The sequence below is a fragment of the Helicoverpa armigera genome, chromosome 7 (genome assembly GCF_030705265.1).
Source record: "Helicoverpa armigera isolate CAAS_96S chromosome 7, ASM3070526v1, whole genome shotgun sequence".
Taxonomy (NCBI): Eukaryota; Metazoa; Arthropoda; class Insecta; order Lepidoptera; family Noctuidae; genus Helicoverpa; species Helicoverpa armigera.
Window position 1 is genome coordinate 4,829,600 of NC_087126.1, and position 23,244 is coordinate 4,852,843.

At 34.0% G+C, this 23,244-nt stretch overlaps 2 protein-coding genes across 2 annotated transcripts in view; one reads left to right on the top strand and one right to left on the bottom strand.

Annotated features, from left to right (window-relative positions):
* The window catches only part of LOC110370303 (toll-like receptor 6), a 103,796-nt gene that overhangs the window by 66,614 nt on the left and 13,938 nt on the right, over positions 1–23,244 (top strand). The gene's annotated exons all lie outside the window — the stretch shown is intronic.
* On the bottom strand, positions 10,671–14,845 carry LOC135117143 (uncharacterized). Its single transcript, XM_064035614.1, has 2 exons — positions 14,411–14,845; positions 10,671–14,177 (listed from the first exon to the last, which is right to left on the bottom strand). Exons 1-2 carry the CDS (start codon positions 14,843–14,845, stop codon positions 10,671–10,673), a joined length of 3,942 nt encoding a protein of 1,313 aa, XP_063891684.1.

A 23,244-nucleotide genomic window follows, 5' to 3' on the forward strand; every position in this document is an offset into this window, starting at 1 on the left:
TTCATTTCTGGGAAGACGTCACAATTTATATGTAGTGTCTTAGCGGCAGTGATGTAAAACGAGTATTCTAATAAGACTTAAGTTTCAGCAGTTTCTTGTTACTCGATATAGTCATTAGTGATGTGGTTGATTACTTAGTTGTAAACTCCAAGTAATCATGTGACTGACAATTGATGAACTAAATATCATAATTTGGTCATAATATTTTATAATTATGAAAGGAACATACATTATAAAGCAGAAGAGAGAGAAATCTAGTATATCAGGATGAACATGAATGCTAAATCAAGGCGAAACATTGCTTTGAAATGTTGCCAGAGGATCTCATTCCCGATTCACAACCTAATCTCTGAATCTAAGAAAACATGAACCGCTACCTAGTAAATTCTCCAAGACAGGTTCAACTAAATTCAGGATAGGAACAGATATTAAAGTTAATGCATATTATATAAAGCAAGAAAATCATAAAAACGACATGAATGTTTTGTACCTTGAACAAAACTCCAAAAACTAAGCTATGAAGTTATCAAGCTAATATACGAAAATCACACGTCATTTCTAATTCATAACAGCAATAATTAATATTGGACCTTAAGACCCCGCAGCCTAAATCAAGCAGACTAATTCATGATCCGTCTACGAAGACAACACTGAAGACCAAGCAAGGATACTATAACACATCCCCTTAATAACATCTAAGCTTATTAATATGCATAACACAAGGATAGATCGTGAGCTAACTATCACCAATAGAGAGAAGGGTAATTTTAGTTTGAAACTCTATAATGAATTCAGAATCTTGTATACAGTTTATTGTGCCACGGTGGTTGGATTATAATTTATTGAGTTCAACATCGGTTTTGGTTTCACTGTTTATTTGTAGTAATAATTGTTTAGTATTTTGGTATCTGCATTATGTATCAAGTTATGAAAGATACCGGTCATAACGCCACTCACTCAAGAGTATGTACCTTTATAGATCAGCATTGATTGATTGTCAAGCTCTTTTCTTCAAACGGTCAGTCAAGGCGATGATCGAACATTCATCTTATTAGAATATTCACCCTAATATTGAAGATTTTTGGCAGCCTTCGCAAATAGTCAGCTGTCTATCGCACAACAGCCTAACGATAAGTCTTCGTGGTACCCAGCCCCTACTAATCTCATGTACTTTTTTATTCTTTTTATTTATTCCTTAACTACTATGGAGGTTAGATTATGACGAGGACCAATTCTCATTAGGTCGAATTATTGAAAATATTCTGGAGGATGTCTTTGATGATTTACTGGGCAATATCGTTACCCTCCATTACAACGTTTGTAATTGCCGTAGTTTTGATGTCAAAAGAAATAACATGACAACTGTCTAACTACCTATTAAAACTGGAATTCCTTCATGTATCTTAGAAGTATCTAGAAAGTTTACCAGACAAGGTGAGGCTAGCAACATTGACTTTCAGACACACTCACCGGGGGCTATTGCTAACATGTCTGTTCATGTTTACTTGTTTGTCTTACTGGTTATTAGTTCAGCACATCATTAGTTTCAGACAAAATTATTTGATAGCAAACTTCTGTTGTAGCCAATACACGGTATTACATCTTTCTCCAATCCCAACCCTTGAACAAGAAATTCGTTTTCAGAATCTATTGATTATCAACGTATCTCATTCAAGTCTTGTTTATTTCCAATTTAATATTTAGTCAGACAAACTTCAATAACTGCTTTGTTCAACAAAATCCATATTTATGCTGTCAAATTTCATTGCACAACTTATAAATTAATAATTTATTTAATATCAAACTGCTTGTTTCACGTCAATAATCACGCGAATTACTTTATAACATATGGCGTTATAACAATCCTAAATCGGCTTTGGATCTTGTTTGTTCTTTGGCTAAGCTATAATTAGGCGGCGTCTTGTTAGCCCCAATCCTGCTCAGGCTTTCAAATTAAAAGGGAATTGTCAGTTCGGCCCGGCTGACTTCGACCGCAACTTACAGTTATTAACGATTCCGGTACAGAAAATATTTTACTTCTTATTAAAACTTGTTTTCGGCCCTTTCTGTTCTATCTTTGCGCGTCACTGCGTGTGTCACTAGTGTGGATACGACTGTTTCTATGATATGAAACGAAAACAAAATATCTACAACAAAATGCCTAAAATGAAAAATTATTATAAACTGTGTGTTTTGCCAAACATTTTTTTGTTAAAAAACAGTGTTGGTGTAATATTAAGTACCAAATATGATTAAAAATAATGACTAATGTTTAGTTATAAATAATCTGTTTCATAATGTTATAAGATATATTAAACAAACATTGACTCTATTACATAGTGTGATCTTTACGCAATCGAAGCAATAAAAATGATTTATACGCCTATTTGTCAATACTTTTGTTAGTGACTTTGAAAAAAAAAGTGCGACTCAGGTGTGGCGAAGTGATTTCATAAAGCTATTAATTTTGATTTTGACACCCAACTGTTTTATTTACGTATCTTAAAATTAAACCTAAAGAATTATAATAGCTTATTAATATTTTACTGTCACATTAATCTATGCCAACAGTTGCTCGTGCCTAATTTATTTTTCCGGAGTAAATACCTACAATACTAAAAAGGAAATTGCTTCAAGGATTATGTTTTAGGTAGCAACGATTTCTTAGAATTTGAGGTTTAAAGACTCAAAATATGAAATCTTTGGTTTATAAAGTATAATTTCTGTGCTAGGCAGAGTAAGATTTCGTAGAAATTAATATTAATTCGGAATACATAATCCTCCTTTGTAAGGTTAAGCCTAAGCTTTATTGTAGTATAGAAGTGATCTATTAATTAACAAACGATTAAGAACTGATAAATATTTAACTATCTCCATGCTTTTATGAAATTTTCTCCGTATATTTTTTATTCGAGAAAAAATACAAAACATTCAAAAATATTGTAGTCATGTCCCCACTAACATAGCGCTGTATAATTTTATTTTTCGGTCTCGGCTAGCCCATATTCGTGTGGCGTCGTTACCCGTCGGCGGCGAGGGCGCACAATTATGTAATTACGTGTTAGGAGATCTGTTTTTATCACGTCCACCCTTGTCTATCGAATGATAATTGACCTCTTGTGTTGAACGTAATTCCAAGCCATTACACCAAAGTAGTTTGAAAAAAAAGTCATTTCAACCATATGTTAGGCCTAGGTTTTGATGGCTGTGCGTCGATCTGTGTTTTCACACGTTAGTGAGTTAAGGTGAGAACATATCAGCCTATACTGGTATTGCAGCCTATGCAGCCTGAGAATAAAGAGATTTGATTTGATTTGATTGCGTGTACCTACCTATATTTACTACGGTTAAATGAAGCACGTTTTCAATATTTCATTGATATGTGTTTTTTATGTTACCTAATATATCATATGCATCGTTTTAACAAATTCTTAAGCCTTTCTCGTTTCCTGTAGGAATTTCGGAATTGGACAACAGTTTTTATTGCTCAGCCCCTTGTAGACATCGCACGTGATTTATTCCCTATTTGATTCCCGGGAGGGGCATGCGTACGTAAACATGTAAACATTGGGAAAAAATGTTGTTCTTATTTTTTTGCTCATGTTAAATATTTACGGTGAAATTACTTTCACAAATATTCCTAACACGCTCATGGAATAATATTTGATTAAAATTCATCTAGCCTTCATAATTTTCTCCTTTGAACGGGGGTCTTAACAGGTTTGTTTTCTTAGAATCGTATTAAAACTCGAGTTTGAATCACCTTCAGATTCACAAGGTTGATCTATATAAACTGCTGTCTTATTTGAATATCAAAAAACACATAGGTACCATACGCGAACCCATAAATTAAGACCGGTCAAACAAAACAAATAAAAAAGGAGCGAAAACTTGAAAATTGCTTTTTGGATATTTTCAACACTAGAAAGGTATGTTTTTGAGGAGGTTTTAGCTAATTTCTGAGAGGGCACGAGGTAATTTCGGTGGCCATATGGCGTTAACAATAGGGCAGGGTCAATAACATGTGTAGTCATCCCGTCAGTGGGACGTCCCACTTGCTTGCGATGACCTAACGATCGTCCGCTAGAACTGTATAGAGTTGTTGCTGGTGTGTTAGTTGTAGCAAGTGTGTGGAAGTAAACGGATGAGTTAATTACAATGTTGGTCTAAGATTAACCATTTTTTCAAACAATGATAAAAATAAAGTAAACAAGACTCAGATATCAAAATAATAAATATATCATTTCTGTATGATTTCTGTATTTAATTTTTACGTTAATTTCATAACCATCTACAGAGTTTTTTCATTTATTTAATTACACATTTGATACATTTTTAAATATTTTTAAGCGATATAAATACATGAAATTGTGTTTATTATTTGGTATAATAATCTAACAAGAATAACACATCAAGAGACAATTTCATGAGATAGCTTCCAATACTTACATTAAAATTTGTATCACGATATGGTATTATCATCTCTATACAATTCCACCCTCCTTACAAACTCCATTATAGCAGGTCCAATCAAAAAATCATTTTTTACGATATAAATTCAACCGGACACGGCTCGTACACGAATTTAAATGACTTACAAAGTTGTTATAATAATAGATGATCATCTATATAGGAAATAATAAACATTGTTTAATATAAACCGACTTCAACTCATGGTTTCGTCAATAATTCTTGATTACTCGGACGAAATGACAAATTATGTTACGATACTTATTTTTTACAAAAAACTGAGTTTAGTCAAGTCATTCGAAATATAGTTCTTATTCTAAACAACGGTTTTCTAAAGTCATTCTACACTACAGGGTCAACAGGGGACCCTAGATTGAATCGAGATCAAAATTGCCTATGTCCTTTTCCGCGCTGTAGGTTTCCTTTGAGCAAAGTACCGTTGTCATCCGGTATTTAGTGATTGAGGAACAGAAAATAAGAATAATGTACTTTAATTTGAATTTTGATTTATTAAAATCTTGACGATATTGGCATCTCAAAAAATGAGGTTTTTCTATTTCATTTGCAATGATAAATAAGTCGAATATTTTGGTTCATTTTCATAGTGATAGGATAACTTTCGAGATCATCACGCGTGAAACTTGTATATTTATTTTCAAAAAATCTTCATTCTCTCACAGAATTCTCCTTTAAATACGAAATTCAACAACGTCAAGGATAGAGTTAAAATTACCAGTTTAGTTATTTTTTGATCGGTTACAAACTTTCACACAGCTACCAGACTAAAATAAACAACAAAATATAACTGAAAACCTAAAACAAATACTCCCTACTAATTATACAAGCAAATTGAAGACTAACGTTTGTTAATTCGGCCACAACGTCATTTAGCATTAATTTAACCTAATTAATATGCCTGAAATAGTGAGGATTTGATTGATAATTAATGTGTTTGTTTCAAACGTTGTTAGTTCCGAAATGTTTACGAATAATCGAATAACATACGTGAGCTTGTGTTACAATGGTTGATCGATTGGATAATTTATTCGGGAGTATAGGAATTTAAATTTTGCATTGCTATTTTAAACTTATATACAACTTAGTAGTATCTAGTAAGTATCATAAGTATATAATACCTATATACTTATGATATGAGTTTATATTATTTGATACGGTGTGACAAACTTCCACGGAAATTACCTTATACGAAAAAAAAAAAACATGAAAATGTAGTAGGTATAGTAAGTTCTTTGGTGCAACGTGACATTACTTTAGTAAAGCGTATAGCGCATATAGTATGCTAAAACAACGAAGTGCCACTTCACATCGCTATCTATATTAATGGCTTTTGAAAATAACCAATATGCATGTCCAAACGTATCTAATATCAACCGCACTGCGTGGTCTATCGAAACGGGCAAAAAATGCACACTTTTAAAATTCTATCGCGCATCGAGATCAAACGATTTCAATAAACTAGTGAATGAGTGCAGTGAGACTGTTAGGAGTTTATTTTTAGATTTTTAAACGCTATTATTGGATGAGGAATTTATAAAAGCGCTTTGTTTCATCATGACTGTTTTAGTGAAAATGTAAGCTAGAGTTGTGTCATACAATACATTTCTATTTTAAAGTCTAATGAAATGGGTAATTTATTTTTACCAACACGGTACTGTTCGTTGGAAGTAGCGAGATAACCCAAAATAACCCAAAACTACGAAACTATTCATTTTCAGCTAATTACTCGTATAATTTTCATTAATTCAAAACTTTTCGGGAGGCGAGCAAAGAATTTAATAAAAGCTTTTAAAAATAGAATGAAAAGCGGCCATCAAATAAAAAATATACGGAACGCAAAATCTCTACTTAAAAATAGAACGTCGGAGTCTAATACGCGAATAAATCCTCTCTAACAAGAACAAAAGACAAACCTCAGAGAGGGAACACCCGAGTAATCCTACGTCTTTACAAAAATAATGCAACCACAATATTATTTAGCTGGGTTAGATATAAAGGTGGTTATACAAGTGTACACTGTAAGAATATGAAATATCTTCAGTGGTTACAACCCAAATTCGTATACCTCAAAATATTCATAGAGCTTATTCTCTCGAGGAATCGGTGCGTCTTGATGAAATGTTCACAAAGAGATATTTATGAAAATGTTTGTGTTTTTGTCCCTTCTTTTTGTGTTTTCCCATGAGTAATAACTGGTCCAATTTTATGGGATTCTTGGAAAATGTCTTGTCATGTTACTTAATACAGTTGTCAAAAAGAAATGCCTTTAATTAATATAACGTTAGACTGTTCTTCGTGAAAAGAAAACCAATATCTAATCTCATGAAATTTAATAACAAACTTTCATCTGCTGCCAGAAGTAATATTTCAGACAACTGGCTTAGTAATATACAGACTTAACAAATTTCAAAGTTTATGTAGACATAATTAAGTTATTGAAACTTCTGCGTGGAGCTAAATAGACTGCTTCATAGTCAGTACAAACAAAGCTTTGTGTGTGTGTGCGTGTGTTTTGTTATAAGAGAATATAGGATAAACAAATAATTCTTTATCATTTTGTAACCGCAAATTACATTAATAGTTTTGGGAAATGCATGCAAAAATATGTAGGTCAAATATTCGGAATTTTCAATGAAACCAGAAACAATGCGCAGAATGTGGGTCAGTAAGTCAATAATAGGATTATTCCGTGGAAGTCAAACAAAGCCCATTTCTAGGGAAGGTGACGCGAAAGCACGAGCAATTCAGTAATAACCCCATTTTGCAGGGATTATGCTGGCGGAAAAATGACGTCATTTCATAAAGAAAAACTGTGGCCATAAAGAAAGCGTTGTCTTATAGCTAGGTCAGAGATCCCGAGGTCCGGATCGGACTAAACGAATACATAATTCACATCGCTTCCGATGTTGTAAATATTGAAAGGATTTTTTTTATGTTGCCCGGAATTATCTTTGATATCTTTTATGGAACGCGTAGTTTATGGCAGGTCAGGTGAATACAAATTCGGGTCAAGCTTAAATATTATTTTCAATTTATTATTTAAAAATGTACATTTTGACACTCTGTTTTAATGTTTAATGCTCGGATACATTGGAATTATGAAAGTAAAGACATTAACATTGAAAATGGTCTCTTAAACAGAACTTAACGAGAAGAACATGGGAACAAATCGATAATTAAGCCGTAATCTCACCGACATAAATCTCGGCCGTCGTCTCGGAAACGCATAAAACTCTCATTTAATTTACCGTCATAGATAATTATACAATTGCAAATTATCCTAACCGTGCTAGGCCTCACGTTGGCACCGAACCGTTGTTTATCTTTAATCACCCTTACTTTTTCTCTTTCACCCCTTCTGGTACCCTGTAGCGCGGGATTAGGGTACCTAAATTACGGTCGAGCCGCCGGATAAAAAAGGAAAATAAAATCTGACAAGTAAAAATAAATTGTTGGTTGTTTAATTAAATCAGGGGATACTTAATTGTTGGCGCTAAGTATAGTCGAGTATACCCTTATCTGAAAACCCTGTTTCAGCTGTAATAAAGCTTTAAAATGCTCGTTTTTGGAATTATAAATAATTAGATGTGAAATTAAGGGCGACAGTCATAACCATTATGATTATCTTAAATTCATTTTGGAATCCTCGAATAAATTGTATAAAAAATAACAGTGCGTAGCTATATTTTTTACAGGACTTAATTTTTTTCCTAAATCCCAAAGATGATAGGTGTACCTACATTAACATTTTGTTGTATACAAATAATTCAGAAAGCTTGAGATAGAAAAAAAAAATTCTTTACAAGCTTTTATTTATTGGAATGACAATAATCGAACAATATTTTTATGCCGGCCGTCATAGAAATTCTGACGACAGCAATAATTCTTTATTCAAAGCTCAATACATCAGTAACAAGCAAACAAATTCTCAGATCTCGCGATAAGACCTCTGTATTTGCAAACGTTTTAAAGAAAATTTTCCCAGCTAAACACTCTAAAGAGGCTTCCCATTCAAGATCGAGATATCTCCGTCAACAGCAAAGGCGTGGACACCCCACTGGAAACGGAATTATGCGGCCTCACGCAGCAGGATTCTATAACCCTTCCAACCTAACTCATGATTTCGCTTATCTCGTGTCGGGATCGGTGAATTTAAATACGATTTTGGCGGGCTCACCCCGACATTACGCGTTTTGCCTGTACACGCAAATTTAGGGGCCCCACGGTAATGTCTTGAGGTGTTTCGAATTGTTTGAGTTTCTTTCAAAGAGATTTTATCCAGATAGGGATGGATTTCTTTTCTTTTCCCTTATGATATAAAAATAAAAGGGAGTAACGGGAAAGGTTTTAATGTTGAGCTTATTATGTAATGGGGTCTAAGTCGAACACTTTTAGGGTAGATAATAAGGGAAAATTATTCATCGCAATACACAATACACTAGAATATTCAATACTATCAAATGATCTCAAAAGCTCAGAAGTGTCAACATCGTGTGCAGGAGTTATAAAATATATAGCGTAATATAAAGTACACAAAATTTTATTGGTAAATCATTCTATGCATTCATATTTTGATCCTGTTTTGAATATGAAAGGCGAACATAAAATGCATCAGCTGTTTATTGCCGTCCAAGCTGTGAGAATCAGCTCAGAGGAAAATGGCCGATTTAATGTTCCTACGCGAAAGCAAGCCAACTTATATTATTGTGAACTTTGACTTTAAAACCTGGTGAATATTGAGCTATAACTCACAGTGACGCTTGCCCATATTATTAGCCTATAATATAATCTACGTTCTTCAGTTTCAAGAATCATAGACATACTAAGCATTTGGAAGCCTTTTGTCAATAAGTAAGTAGTCTAGCAGTATTTTGTCAAGAATATTGCCAAACTTATTATATGGGAATGGTTTAACAGCACTCATTAGAAACAACAAAAGTTATGATCTTAGTACACACATAATTTAGTTTTCAGTGATAGTCATTTTTGTCAAGATGATGCATCACTTTTAACTCAGGCACAATTTTTATACCGGGTCATTAAATGTCCCTTATTAATATTTTAAAAGCACAGTCTTGTGTCAACATTTAACATTAATTGTTTCATGTTATAAAATTTTAATGAACACATTGAAAACGGAATCGTTTGGTTATTACTTAATTATTAATTATGAGGTTGAAATTAATAATACAATAGACTCATTACTAACTTGGCTAAATATAAACTGCTTGAAAATAAACTTAGAGAAATCTGTCTTCATTCAATTTAACCAATGTAACAATTACAAAAATAACATCAATCTTAACATACCTAGCATCAAAGAAGTTACACATACGCGATTCTTAGGCGTTATAATAGATAACAATATAAACTGGAAAGAACACGTAGATAATCTAAGTACCAAAATCAATAAATTTGTATACGCTTTAAAAATAGTGAAACGTGTAACAAACATCAAAACGGCAATCATGTCTTATCATGCTTACGTTGAATCATTGCTGCGCTATGGACTTATCGTGTGGGGTAATAGCACCGACATGAATCGTGCATTTATTGCACAAAAAAAGTGCATAAGATCAATCTGGGGGATGCAACCTGACGACTCATGTCGACCAGTATTTAAAAAGCTTGGTTTGTTACCACTGCCATCACTTTATATCTATGAAATTTGTATGTTTGTAACAAAAAACAAAAAATTGTTTAAGTCAGCAAATGAGGTTTTACAGCGGAGCAGACGTGATCCATACACGCTAGTTCTTGATGACCTACCTAGACTCACAAAGTATAATAAAAACTGCCTTGCAATGTGTGTACGTATTTATAATAAAATTCCCAGGCGTCTAAAATTATTAAATGTAAGAGCTCTGAAGGCACAACTACATGAATGGCTAGTCAAATGTAGCTTTTATAGTGTTAGTGAATTTCTTGAAAGAAATTTTGATCTCAGATAGGTTATTTATATGATAGAGTTAGTTTTAAGTTTGAAATTTTTGCATGCTATAACATAGCTAAACATGCTTGTACCTTTATATGTTATGTAACACCAAAAATACCATGTTTAAAAAGCAAATAAATGATTTATTTTGGGGTAAACATTTCTGTTTCTTAGCCTTTTGGCTAGTTTCGACTACATTTACGGGCGGGTGCCAAGTAAATGCAGCGTGTAGTGTGTATGTGTGTGTTTATTGTGTGTGTTGAGGTGTTATGCCATGTTCGTCCAATTGCATGAACTTTCGTACTATGCGACACGTGTTGAGGATTGCGGCTTTTTGTAGTAAAATGTAGGTGGAGTCTTTAAGTTCTATTAGTTTGAGGCTGTGGTGGAGGTGATTAGGTATGACACCCGTGGTGGAGACGACTATTGGCACTACGTATACTTTATCTTGTCTCCAAATTCTTGTGACCTCTTCTTTAAGTTCTTCATATTTGCTTATTTTTTCTACTATTGTTTTTTGTAAGTTATGAGTGTTGGGTACTGCAATATCTATAAGGTAGGTGACTTTGTTTATTTTATCCTGAAGGGTTATATCTGGTCTATTATAGTGGACAGTTCTATCTGTTAGTATTGCGCGATCGTAATAAAGTTTATGTGTATTGTTTTCTAGAACTGTTTGTGGTGTGTATTTGTAGTATGGTGTGTTTGTGTCTTGTATGAGTCTGTGTTTGAGTGCTAGCTTTTGGTGAATGATGTTTGCGACCTGGTTGTGTCTGTGAGTGTAGTCTGTCTGTGTGAGTGTTGTGCATGCCCCTGTGATGTGCTGTATGGTCTCCGGTTGTGTGTGACATTTGCGGCATTTATCGTTGGTGGCTGTGGGGTCTTTTATTATGTACTTTCTGTAGTTTTTAGTGTTGATTATCTGATCTTGGATTGCTATGATAAATCCTTCGGTTTCTGGGAACAGGTTACCGATTTTTAGCCACTTATTAGAGGCTATCGTGTCTATGTGTGGTTGTTCCAGGTCGTGTGGGTGTCGCCCGTGCAGAACTTTCTTCTTCCAGTCCTCTATTTTTTGTATTTGTGGGTCAGTAGTGTTGTTGTGTTGTGTGTCTGTTTGTTCGTGTAAGTTGAGTGGAGTGTAGTTGTGATCATTTAGTGTAACCGATTTATGGATGATACTGGTGTGTGATTTTGTGTGGAAGAATGCTTTTAGCCTATGAATTTGTTTCTGCCATAGATAGTTGATGTCTATTAAGCCTCTCCCTCCGTTTTGGCGTTTGATGGTGAGTCGCTCTATTGCGGATTTCGGGTGTAGATTATTGTGTTTGGTGAGTGTGGTGCGTGTTGTTCGTTCTATTTGTTGTATGTCAGTTTTGGACCATTTTATAATTCCAAACGAGTAGGTCAATATAGGAATTGCATAGGTGTTCAATGCTTTGATGAGATGTTTTCCAGAGAGTTGTTTTTTGCATATTGCGGTCACTCTCCGTTTATACTCTGTAATTAATGTGTTTTTAATAGAGGTATGGTCCAATCCTTTGAGTTGTTTGTAGCCTAGGTATTTGTACAGATCTGTTGGTTCCATAGCTGCAATTGTGTCTGAAGTGTTAACGGTGTAGTCTCCTGGTTTTACTTTGCCCCTAATTATGTGAAGTGTTTTGCATTTGTCCAGTCCAAATTGCATGTTGATGTCTGTACTGAATTCTGTGGTGATGTCTATTAATTGTTTCATTTCTTTCTCTGTTTTTGTGTATAGTTTAATGTCATCCATGTAGATGAGGTGTGATATTGTGATTTCGTCTGTTGTGGTGTGTTTAAGAGGGTATCCGGCTTGACAGTTGTTGAGTAGGTTGGACAAGGGGTTCAGCGCTAGGCAGAACCATAATGGACTCAGGGAGTCGCCCTGATAAATACCTTTTCTAATAGATATTTGTCGTGTTGTGATAGTGTCGTTGTTGTAATGTAAGTGTAATGTTGTTTTCCAGCGGGCCATGATGTGATGGAGGAAGTCTATTATTTTAGGGTTTATTTTGTAAATGTGTAATATTTGGATTAACCATGTATGTGGGATACTATCAAAAGCTTTTTTGTAGTCTATGTATGTACAGTGCAGATTTCTATTTTTGGTGGTAGCGTGTTTGTGTATTACTGAGTCTATAATTAATTGTTCCTTACATCCCATGTGGCCTCTTCTACACCCTTTCTGTTCCTCTGCTATAATGTGATGGTGTTCAATGTGTTTGTTGATTTTATTTGTGAGTACGGAGGTGAGTATTTTGTATATTGTGGGAAGACATGTGATTGGTCTGTATTGGGAAGGTTGAGGTGAGTATTGAGCCTTTGGTAACATATACGTTATTCCGGTTGCGATGAAATCAGGTATGTTTTGTTTTCCTAGGACTATATCTGTGAAGTTTTTTGCGATAATTTTGTGTAGTGAGTCAAATTTTTTGTACCAGTAATTGTGTATTTTGTCAATACCAGGCGATTTCCAGTTGTGTAATTTAGATGTAGTGTAATTAATATCTGATTCCGAAATGTTTGTGAATTCCATTTCTTCTAGTGCATTCCATTTGGTTGTTTCCTCAGTAATCCACCTAGCTTTATCGTTATGTTGAACCTGATCTTCCCAAATACCAGCCCAAAATGATTCTAATTGTTCTGTTGTGGGCAATTGTGTGTTAGTGTTGATGTCAGTTGTTGTGTGTATTTGTGATTTGTGTAAGTTTCTGTAGAAGTTCTTTTCGTTAGTAGCAAACATGGTGTTATCTCGTTTGCGCTCTTGTGCTTTATTGTATCTCCTTAGCCTATGGACTTTTAGTGCGAGCTTCTGTTTTAATGTGTCTAAGAACTCCTCAGGTTTTCTGTTGTCGTTCTCGTGTCTAGTGTGTGTGGTCATGTTCTTGAAAATAGCTTCGACTCTTTTAACTACTCTATTAGATCTATTGTTGTTTATATATTGCGTTAGTCTACCGCAGTCGGCTCGTAATTTTTCGATATCTCTTTCGAGTCTTTGTTGCCATGGTGGTTTATTTACTGTCCTTGGTCTTGTGTTGCCAGTGTATTCTGTAATTTTATAATTAAGTTCTTCGGATATGACTAACGCTGTGCAGTATATCAGTGTGTGTACGTCTATAATTGTCATGTTTTCATCTATGTATTGTTGTAGTATGACAGTATTAAATATACGTACTAAGTGAGTCAGTTTTGGTGTGTATTTAAGTTTAGGTAGCTTTGGACGAACTGCTGGGTCCATCCCCGAGTACTGTGTTAAAGCAGTTTTAAGTTTTTCGTGTATTTCTTGGATGTACGTGTCTGATAACTGATTTTGATGGAAATTTTCTAGCGTGTCGATATCGTTTTCTAGCGTTATGGTAATGTTTTCAGTTTGTGTGGATGTATGTGTGCCTTGTGAGTATGGTGGTGTGTGAGTGTACGGTTGGGATTCTGTGTTCGTGTGAGATTGAGTAGGTGAGTGTGATTGTACTTGTGTTGTGTTTTGTGTTGCCGTGTGTGTTTCTGTCATAGAAATATAACTTAAAGTCTCTAGCTGTTCCCGCACTTCTTCCTTCAGTTTATCTATTTCTACTTGGGATAGAAGTTTATTCCTAACTATTGTTCTTCTTTGATCTGAAATGCGTTGTTCTGAGACACTAATTTCGGGGTACTGTCGTGTGAAAAGTTCATGCAACTGTTGGCGGTAAGTGGTCATGTCGGTCTCTAATTTGGTGATGTGAAAGTAGGTTCGCATCATAAAGTAAATAACCACTAGAGAGCGCACTCGCCAATTTCTTCTAAGAACACGACTCACCACTGCGGGCGGGGGGACGCGGCATAATCCGCGGCTACTATTGGTCAGTTCACGGTCGCTACTAAAGGATCGTACTGATCGTAGCCTTATAGTACGCGCAAAATCACTAACTTTTGGCGAGCGTCGGGGCACTGTATGCGCAGTCAAGTGGTTTTATAGTCTTTGGTTCGCATGATAAAGGTATTCACTTCTTTGCTCCATCTCATGCGAACTCTTGGTTTTCCAGCCTTGGTGGACGCGGGCAAAAAGGCACTTGCCCCCCGCGCAACATTCAAAGCTGGTAGTGGTGGATAATATCTCATACTAGTATGAGGTGGTGATGAGTGTGTGGGAGGTGACGATGGTATCGATGGTGATGATGCTCTTGAGGGTGTGTAAGAAATGGTACTAGGGCTAAATGGTTCTATTGGAGTGTCTGTACGGTCTGTATGTCTGTCACCATCGTCACTGTTGTCGGCTGTAGTATCTTTGTCGGTGGGAGCCCGCCTGTTCAACTCCTCACCGCTGACGGTTCGCATGCTGTGACACCCAGCGTCAGCTCCAGGTGTGCCCCGGCGATCGCCCCCGGGCAGCGGCCCTATACGTTTACTTTTTGAACGAGTCTCCATTGTAATGGGTTACCTTTGCCTTGTTAGCCGTATAAGTTTCGATAGTATACGTGTCCGCCCCCCACGTGGTCTGATGTTCGACGCGGACGTAAGGTAGGGATTTAGGGGGCAAATGATTTATTATTATTATATTATTATTATCGCCCGTATGAATGTCACATGACATGACATTATTGAGACTTACAGAGAGTCATTTTATATTCAAAGTATTACAAAATGATAACAATAATAAAAAAATATACACGATATTTTTAAAGAAAATAAAATGTAATTTTCATATTTCTTGCCCAGAAAGCCACAACATACCGCTTGCAAGTCCGACATTCTCGAAATATGCAAATATATTTTCGCACAAGATTTTCGGGCTTCTGAAATTACAAAACATTAACAGCCTTACTTATAAAATAATAAGTTATACTTAAGAGATGTTTAAGAAAAAATCTTACTTATAAACGTGGCTGAAATAAATCATTTTCTTAGCAATGTCTTAAATGAGCTGTCAAATTAAGTAGCCTCACACCCTTGTTTAACCCGCTAATTATCAAAATGGCTGGATTCTTACCAGCTGATTTTTCATTTCCTGTTTATTGACAGCTCAACTTTTTAATTTTATATTTTACGGATGCCATTGTTGCCATTACACAACGTTTTGATGACAAATATTTTTTTAAGCTACCAACATTCCGGTAGTGTTGAGAAATTAGTATGTTTTTATGTCATTATCTGTTCATTACTTAAGACATGCTTAAGCAACGTTTATAGGTCAAAATAATTTAATCACTACTTAAGGCTTTAAGTAGTAATTACTTAAAACAATGCTTAGAAGATGATTTGTTGATTTTTATAAGTAAGGCTGTAAATCTTTAACTGCAAGTCAAGAGGAACATTCTAAGAACGACAAGCTCGTTCCTGTTATGGCTATAAAACATTTTATTTCCATCGACTGTCATACCCGTAGTAGTTTATGTGAGTTTAGGCGCGTATTATTTATAGATACTGTTCCATTTATCATGCAAAGCTTGTAAAATAAAATAAATGATATTAAGTTTTCGTTTTGATGTCACGATTTTTTAAGTGGCTATTTGTAAATTGTGGTGGTACTTTTGGGTTAAAGTAGTTTGGTGTGTGATCAGTCTAAATTTTGATGTTTGTGGATTGTGGCTGTAACCTACATAATTTGTTCTATCAAGAAGACCCAATTTTCGCTTAAAGCTATATTTTTATGCTGACTTTGGGTCCAGGGCGATCTTAAATAATTGTCACTAAGGATTTACCGCATCTTAAAAAACTTTATCGTAACAAAGACAAAGATAGTACTCAACTTGCATTCAAAACATTATTCAAGTATTGAGTCTCCGTTAAGAATGTCAACGTTGAAATAAACTTCCGAATTTACAGGTAATATTAATTTTAATACCCGCATGTACGAATTCAACCAAGCATGCTTAAATTACGACCATAATTGAAAATTAAATATGAATAATGGAAGCGAGTAGCAATTTGTAGGGATCAGTGACTGTGTTTCGAACTGAGCATCAATACTTTGCTTATATCTGAACAATTTACTACTTATGATTACATCAAGTGTCTGAATTTCCGACAATCCAACAGGAAATTTTTCGTTAAAATGATATGCATATTAATGCGAGCAAACAAAGGCATGTTCATTATTTCTCCACAATACAATTTTCGAGGATGTTGAAAATTTTCATTTTATTGTTTCGTTTCTGACAATAATAGCACAGTGCACCAAAAAGCACAGTTGTGAAAATCGATCATAAAAATAAATAGTGGTGCTAGACAAAAGCGATACCCGTGCAGCCCATCCATAACGAATAACGATATATCACACTTTGCCGATAATTGAAACATAGAAAGTATTTTACGGTGACCATTTAGTAGCAACCTGCCACTAACAGTTGCAAGTAATGCTCCAACCATTACAACCGCATCAATACATGTCAAATGGACGGGAATCATAAAAAATATAATAAAAATGGTTAGTTTGAGATGCGTTTTGAAGATAGGTTCCGTATGATTATCAAAAATTATGGCGGTTAATCACTGCTTGAATTTGTAAAATGACATAAAAGTTGAAAAAGACATAATTAATACTAATCAAGTATTTGTGGCTATTTTATTTCAAAAAAATTTAGGCCAATATTTTAACAATATTCCGGTAATCAAAATCAAAACTTGAAAACATCAAAAGTAGGTAGTGTTCTTAAAAATCGAACGATGTTTCTCTTACATGTGAAATAAGAAATGAACAATTTTTATTCCTGCCGTTTCGATTGAAAAGTAAAACAAAACTTTTTATTATAAAATATGTGACTGGATTATTTCACATTTTAAACAAAAAAAAATATGGAAAATAACAAACATTGTCTGGCTCCATTTATTCCAAATTATAGTACTGTACCATAAAATCAGGCAACGAGAATGTACCACAGTCGCTATTGAAGATCGGAATACGGTAAATGATGCCATTAAGTTCAATAATATACCGCAAGGGAATGACAATATTCGCTGATACGAAAGATTTGTGGGGAGCTGCCCTGTTTGTGTACTCATGCAACGTAGGGTTAATATGTTTACTTTTTACAACACCAACTGTTTTGTATTATTTTGGTCTTTTTGTTGAATCTGTTTTCATTGTCAACAATAAGAGTATTAGATTTTGTATTATTTTTTTAGTGTTCTATATATTAATGGCTTCCTTAACAATGGACTTCTTTAAGCTATCTATTCGCTGTATTGTGATTAGAAATTAAAATGTGACATAACTTATAATATAGATAATGTCGAAATTCGATCTCTAATCGAAAATAGATGGGTTAATAAAATCCACCGTAATTCTTTTATATGTCTTAAATTCGTCGATCATTACATAGGTATAATAGATATATTAATAGAAATAGTAGTATGGAGGTATATGAATAATTGAATGTATAGTATGTTATCAATTGAAACAATCGGGATAAGCTGGTTTTAATACTATTACAACAAACGATATCTTTCAACAAATTAATGAAGTCAAAGCGTTAATCTCGCGTGATTAATAGTAAATAGTCACAAATTCACAGCAATATTGTTTTCATAACTAATTAATAACAACAGATATTGAGGTTTAGTAACTCAATAAACAAGATTTTTTGTTCAATATGTCCTATATTATATGAACTATATTATGACATTATCATAAACATTAATGATACTTTTTAACTGAATTTAAATAGGTCGATGACTAAAAACTTTAACTTTGCATTTTTTCATTGAAATCGGAATTCTATTTCAACCCCTTTCCATACTCATTTTCAAAATCAAAAATCAAACAGGCACTTATTTAGACACATTGATATAAAAGTTCAAGAATACCATTCTTACATAACATTGTGTGATTCAAAATAAACCAGCGTTGTACATCGAGAACAGAGATTTCATTTCCAATCTTTTCAATATCGTCCTGTTAAGCAGTTGATTTATTATCAATTCATATCCTGTACCGAGTATAAATGCACCCTGATTCCTCATTGGCTCTCAATTATTTCCGACTGATAACTTCCGCGAAATTAATTGAAAAATGATACCCGTTTTGTATTTGTATCTCGTATCTTTTTGATGGTGAATGTACTGTTAATTACAACTGATATGTATATTCAATAGAGCTACTTACTTCAAAGATTATCTGAAATTAATATTATGCACAGTTAATATAATGTTTCATAAGGATCTGAAATACCTGTATATTATTATGTAACTACGTAATCGATGAATGTATTTCGTTGTTATTAGTATTTCTTTGAATTTTATATAAAAATCAAATACCAAATAAAATAATAACTCTTCAAGAAAGAACATTGGTTATATAGGCTATAAGGACCAAAAAAGAAATAGATGGTCAGTTTTATAATTAATCAGGACAAGTATATTATATTTTTACATCCTAAAAGCTCGAGAAAGAGATCATCTTGGACTTAGATTTTACGGCAAATTATCCCGAAAGAAGAAACCTGGTCATAATCAATATGAAGGACGAATATTGAATACCGGATCGTAAAAAGTAAACAGAAGTTGACACAAAATTTTCTCGAAATATCTTTGATTTTGCTAGATCTATTCACATATTTTTCTTATCTCCCTGTGTCATAAATGTGAACACTATGAGTTACATTCAAACCTCACAGATTGGATTCTAGGAAACTTATTTTGTGATAGCTATGTTTACAGGTAAGGCTGTCCTACCACGCAAAGATTTTTAATGGAAATAAAAGGAATTAACCAATTCAAGAATCAATGAAGAGTTATAGACAGTAAAATGTCTAAGTACATAATTATCACAATAGAGTATTTATCATCGTTAATGAGCGAGAGGCAATAACTTAAGATTTGTTTGACCAATTAATTTATTACGTACGTAATGAATCAAAGCTCCAACCGTGACAAGCATACAGCAATGCTTCATAAATCTGTACAAATACACGATGACATCAAACACTGATTACCTAAGTAACGGAACAGGATTACCATCTCTAATAATACAAATCTATTTACCAAACAACGACCAAACGAGAGGCGAAATATGAAACAATATTTGAGAGCCCCGCACGTTCCCATTACAAACAGTGGGTTGTTATGACAAAAAGCTCTTTACTACAAAATAAATAAAGGTCCTAAATTAACTAGTATATTTTATCATTATTACAATATATTTAAACTAAGGTTCGGGGCCACTAGTCACTGTTAAGCTTAAGCCGGTTACGGCCCTCCCTATTTTCTGATGGAGATTTATGTCAGGGGATCAAAAGTTTCCAACCCGCACACTATAGCGTTCGCGGAATCTTTTATGAGTGTGTATGTGTGCGCGCAACGCGTCCACGAAGTACGCTCGTTTGCAAATTTTATTTTGGAAAAATTATTTCGCTATTTATGAACTATTCGCTGTCAGTTCTAATAAATAAATAGCCGTTGAAACATACCGCTACGGCACTAACGTTCACGGTTGAGATAATAAAAATATATGTAACTTATGTAGTGGTCGTAACATCCCGTTTCATAACTGCTGGTAATTCATTTTCTCATTAAATGTTTAATTTTAGTGATAGGCGGGTGACGGCGGGAGGTTTACGAGACGAGATTTACGACGCTATGAAGTGCTGTGCGCGACAGTACGAACGGTGCAATGTAGTACGTGCTTGCCAATGCCATTAATAAAATGTATTACTGGAAGGCGCCCAAGCGCGTATCACTGCCAAACAAGAGGCACAAATTCCAGTTACAGCCTATTCGTAATAAAGTTATATCACAAAACTGACCTTATTTTTTAGGTTTCATTTGATAAGTGTCAATAACTTGTTAAGTTATTGTGTACCTCAAACAATAGGTAAACAGCTGAATCTTAACGTAAATGAAAAGCAAACAAAAAAATATTAAAAATATAAACTTATACCTAATTTCTGAATAAACCGTTAAGTGCGGGATGATATTCTGACACGCGTATCGGTGACCTTTCCAGTAAAGCTAGGGCTTTGCAGCCGTCAGTTTTTGCACGTGTCCTCCTAACTTGGCGGCACATCCCCATGTATTTACTCACAGTTTGGTGTTATTTATTTATATACGCTCTTTAATGATTGGGGGCGCTTTGATTCCGTCGTATTAAAACGACACGAAGGCCTATTATTGTTTTTTGTGTGATGTATGTGTGTTTTTCTTTTGTTTGTTTTTTCTAGTCACTGCGGAGTTGGATGTTCATAAAATATGTAGCTTGGTAGGGTCGTGTCGGTTGTAATGATTGAATGTATTTTTATTTATTTAATTAAATATACTGTCTTGCCTCAGCCTGTTGAGAAAAGCATAGTATAACTTTTTCATATTACGAAACCGTTATGCTGACAGACATTCATATTTAATATGACGAAGTAATATTAAACTGAGAAACTTTCCGTTTATTTTCGTACCAACAAATCACGCGAGGAACTCAAAACTCGAAATGTTTTTACGAAATTAGTTTTTGACTGACAGAAATGTTATTCTTTCGGCTAGTTAGTGTGATACGAAAATATAGACCTGTCGTCAGAGTTCAGAAACTTTACACTGAAAAGTTGCAGAGACGTTTCATGAACGAATTTATTATGACCGAAAATAGTCTGGAGTTCTCACTGGCTGTTTGGGTTCATGCGTTGTGTGTGATTTAGCATTTGTGACATAAATCTTCATCAAAATCATGTCTCGAGTCGGAGAGTTCCTGTTGGGTTTGTGTCCGTTGTGTCACGATACGAGATTTGTTGATTGTTATTTATTTTTGTATATGTGTTGTGTTTTTGTGAAAATGGTGAAGCGCACTTAATGAAGTAGCGTAAAATAGAAAATGAATGGGAACAAATTACATATCCAATACCACAAACTATTTCGTTGGAGTACAGTGCTACTTATGTTTTAGAATCAATGAGGAGCTTACTTACTTTTTTTAACATTTTCTTTCTTTAGCTAGTTAAATTTTCAATATTTTATAGATTGATGTTACAACGATATAATATAATAAAGAAAAATAAAAAAGAGAATAAAATAAAACATGAATAATATGAATCTATTTCATCTCGTATCGTACGACAATGGACATCTCCACCGCAAGACGACGCAAGACATAATTCACCAATACAGCTAGTTATGGCACAATAAATTCATTTGGTCAGTTAACTTAGATTTGTTATCGCACGTTACTACTTTAATACATCTACTTTATGATGCCACACGTACCTACCTACATTATTTCGTCTAAAATTTACACAAATCCCACAAAATCTAAATAAAAAATGCTTACTTCCAAAGTAAACTTTCAAACCAAAAACACAGAGAACTGTAAAAAGAACACTGAAAATATTGAAGTGTAAATAATTTCATATTCAGTTCATTCTTTGAGCTCGTACAGTATTAAATTTTTCAGTCAGACATAAAATAACAAATGCTTAGAAATGAAAAAAGGTTCTAGAAAATCTGTGGGAAATAGGCCAACAAGATGTTTCTAGGTTTCTAGGCAACACCGAACCTATGACAATATTTATGCACAATCTGATAAAAGCAGAAGAGCATTGGTGGGTAAACAAACGATTAATCGATGAGAAATCTTCAATAAGTACTTCATAGTCAATTGAAAATAATTACTTATATCCCACCGATTATATTAAGGGAATTATTAAGAAAGTACTATGATTGCTGCACGCGTTTTAATGTCATTTAACATCGAAAAAATAGGGCTATACACAATAAGTATGCAACATAATAATGCGAATTTAATACTGTTTTGATCTATTGACGTTAATTCTAAATCCTAAATTTATAAATCCCTGAGAAGATCAGTATAATCGAGCTCATCAATTAAAGTCATGAATAAATAATTAATAATATGTGCAACCATTCAGCATTGTTTCAGTTATCGATTCTACCAGCGGCATGTCCATGTATATTTGATTTACGTACGTATGTACGTGTTTAAGCACACAATCCCGGATTACGCTCATACAAAGCCACTGCAGTATTATCAACGTTGTTTCTTCATAGCTTAATCTGTGAGGACAAAAGCCTATATTTTTCGATCAAAAATCCTTTGTGTATCACTTTATTTCAGCGCTTTATTTTTCCCAGCGATAGTTCTATGAAACGGTATTTCATTCGTAAAATTTGCTATTTTTTCCGTACCTAGTTGCGCGTTTTTGTCTATTCTGTTTTTCAACAGAATTTTACTTTTGAAAAGAATGATTCTAAAAATACTCCATTAAAGAAATAATTCAAAGTACCAAAATAGAATTATGAATAAAAATAAGTCATTGTTCTAAAGGAAGTTAAGGATCCTTTTACTTGATGAAGGAAATTGCTATCTAAGATTCGTTTTTGGATCGAGGAAATTGATCAGGGCTCTTGACCTAAATAATGAATTATTACTCCAAAGTTAATAAAAGACAAATAAAGTTCATTGAGCGTTGTAAAATTTTAAATGCCTAATCAACTTTATCGAAGAAATTTTACTACAATATTTTAAACTCGTTTTAATTACTGGAAAGAAAATTAAATACCTATAAATTGAGGCTCTATTTAATTTTATAAGGGATTGGGGTAGCTTGAGTTCACGTCAAGGACCTAAGGCTCTTGAAAATAATCCATTTACAACAATAAAATCATAGTTTCTAATCTACTATACATATAAGCATTCTATAGTATTGTACCATGTTTGGTTACAATGACGAGCTATATCCGTGAACTGGGATTAAGCTAGCTTGGATCTCGGAATATTGTCAACACAGATTAAACTGTAGTAGGAGGCAATATTCCGATATTAAACGATCATATACTATCCGAGTGACTTACGCATTTTGATATTCATAAACATGCAGTACTTATATCAT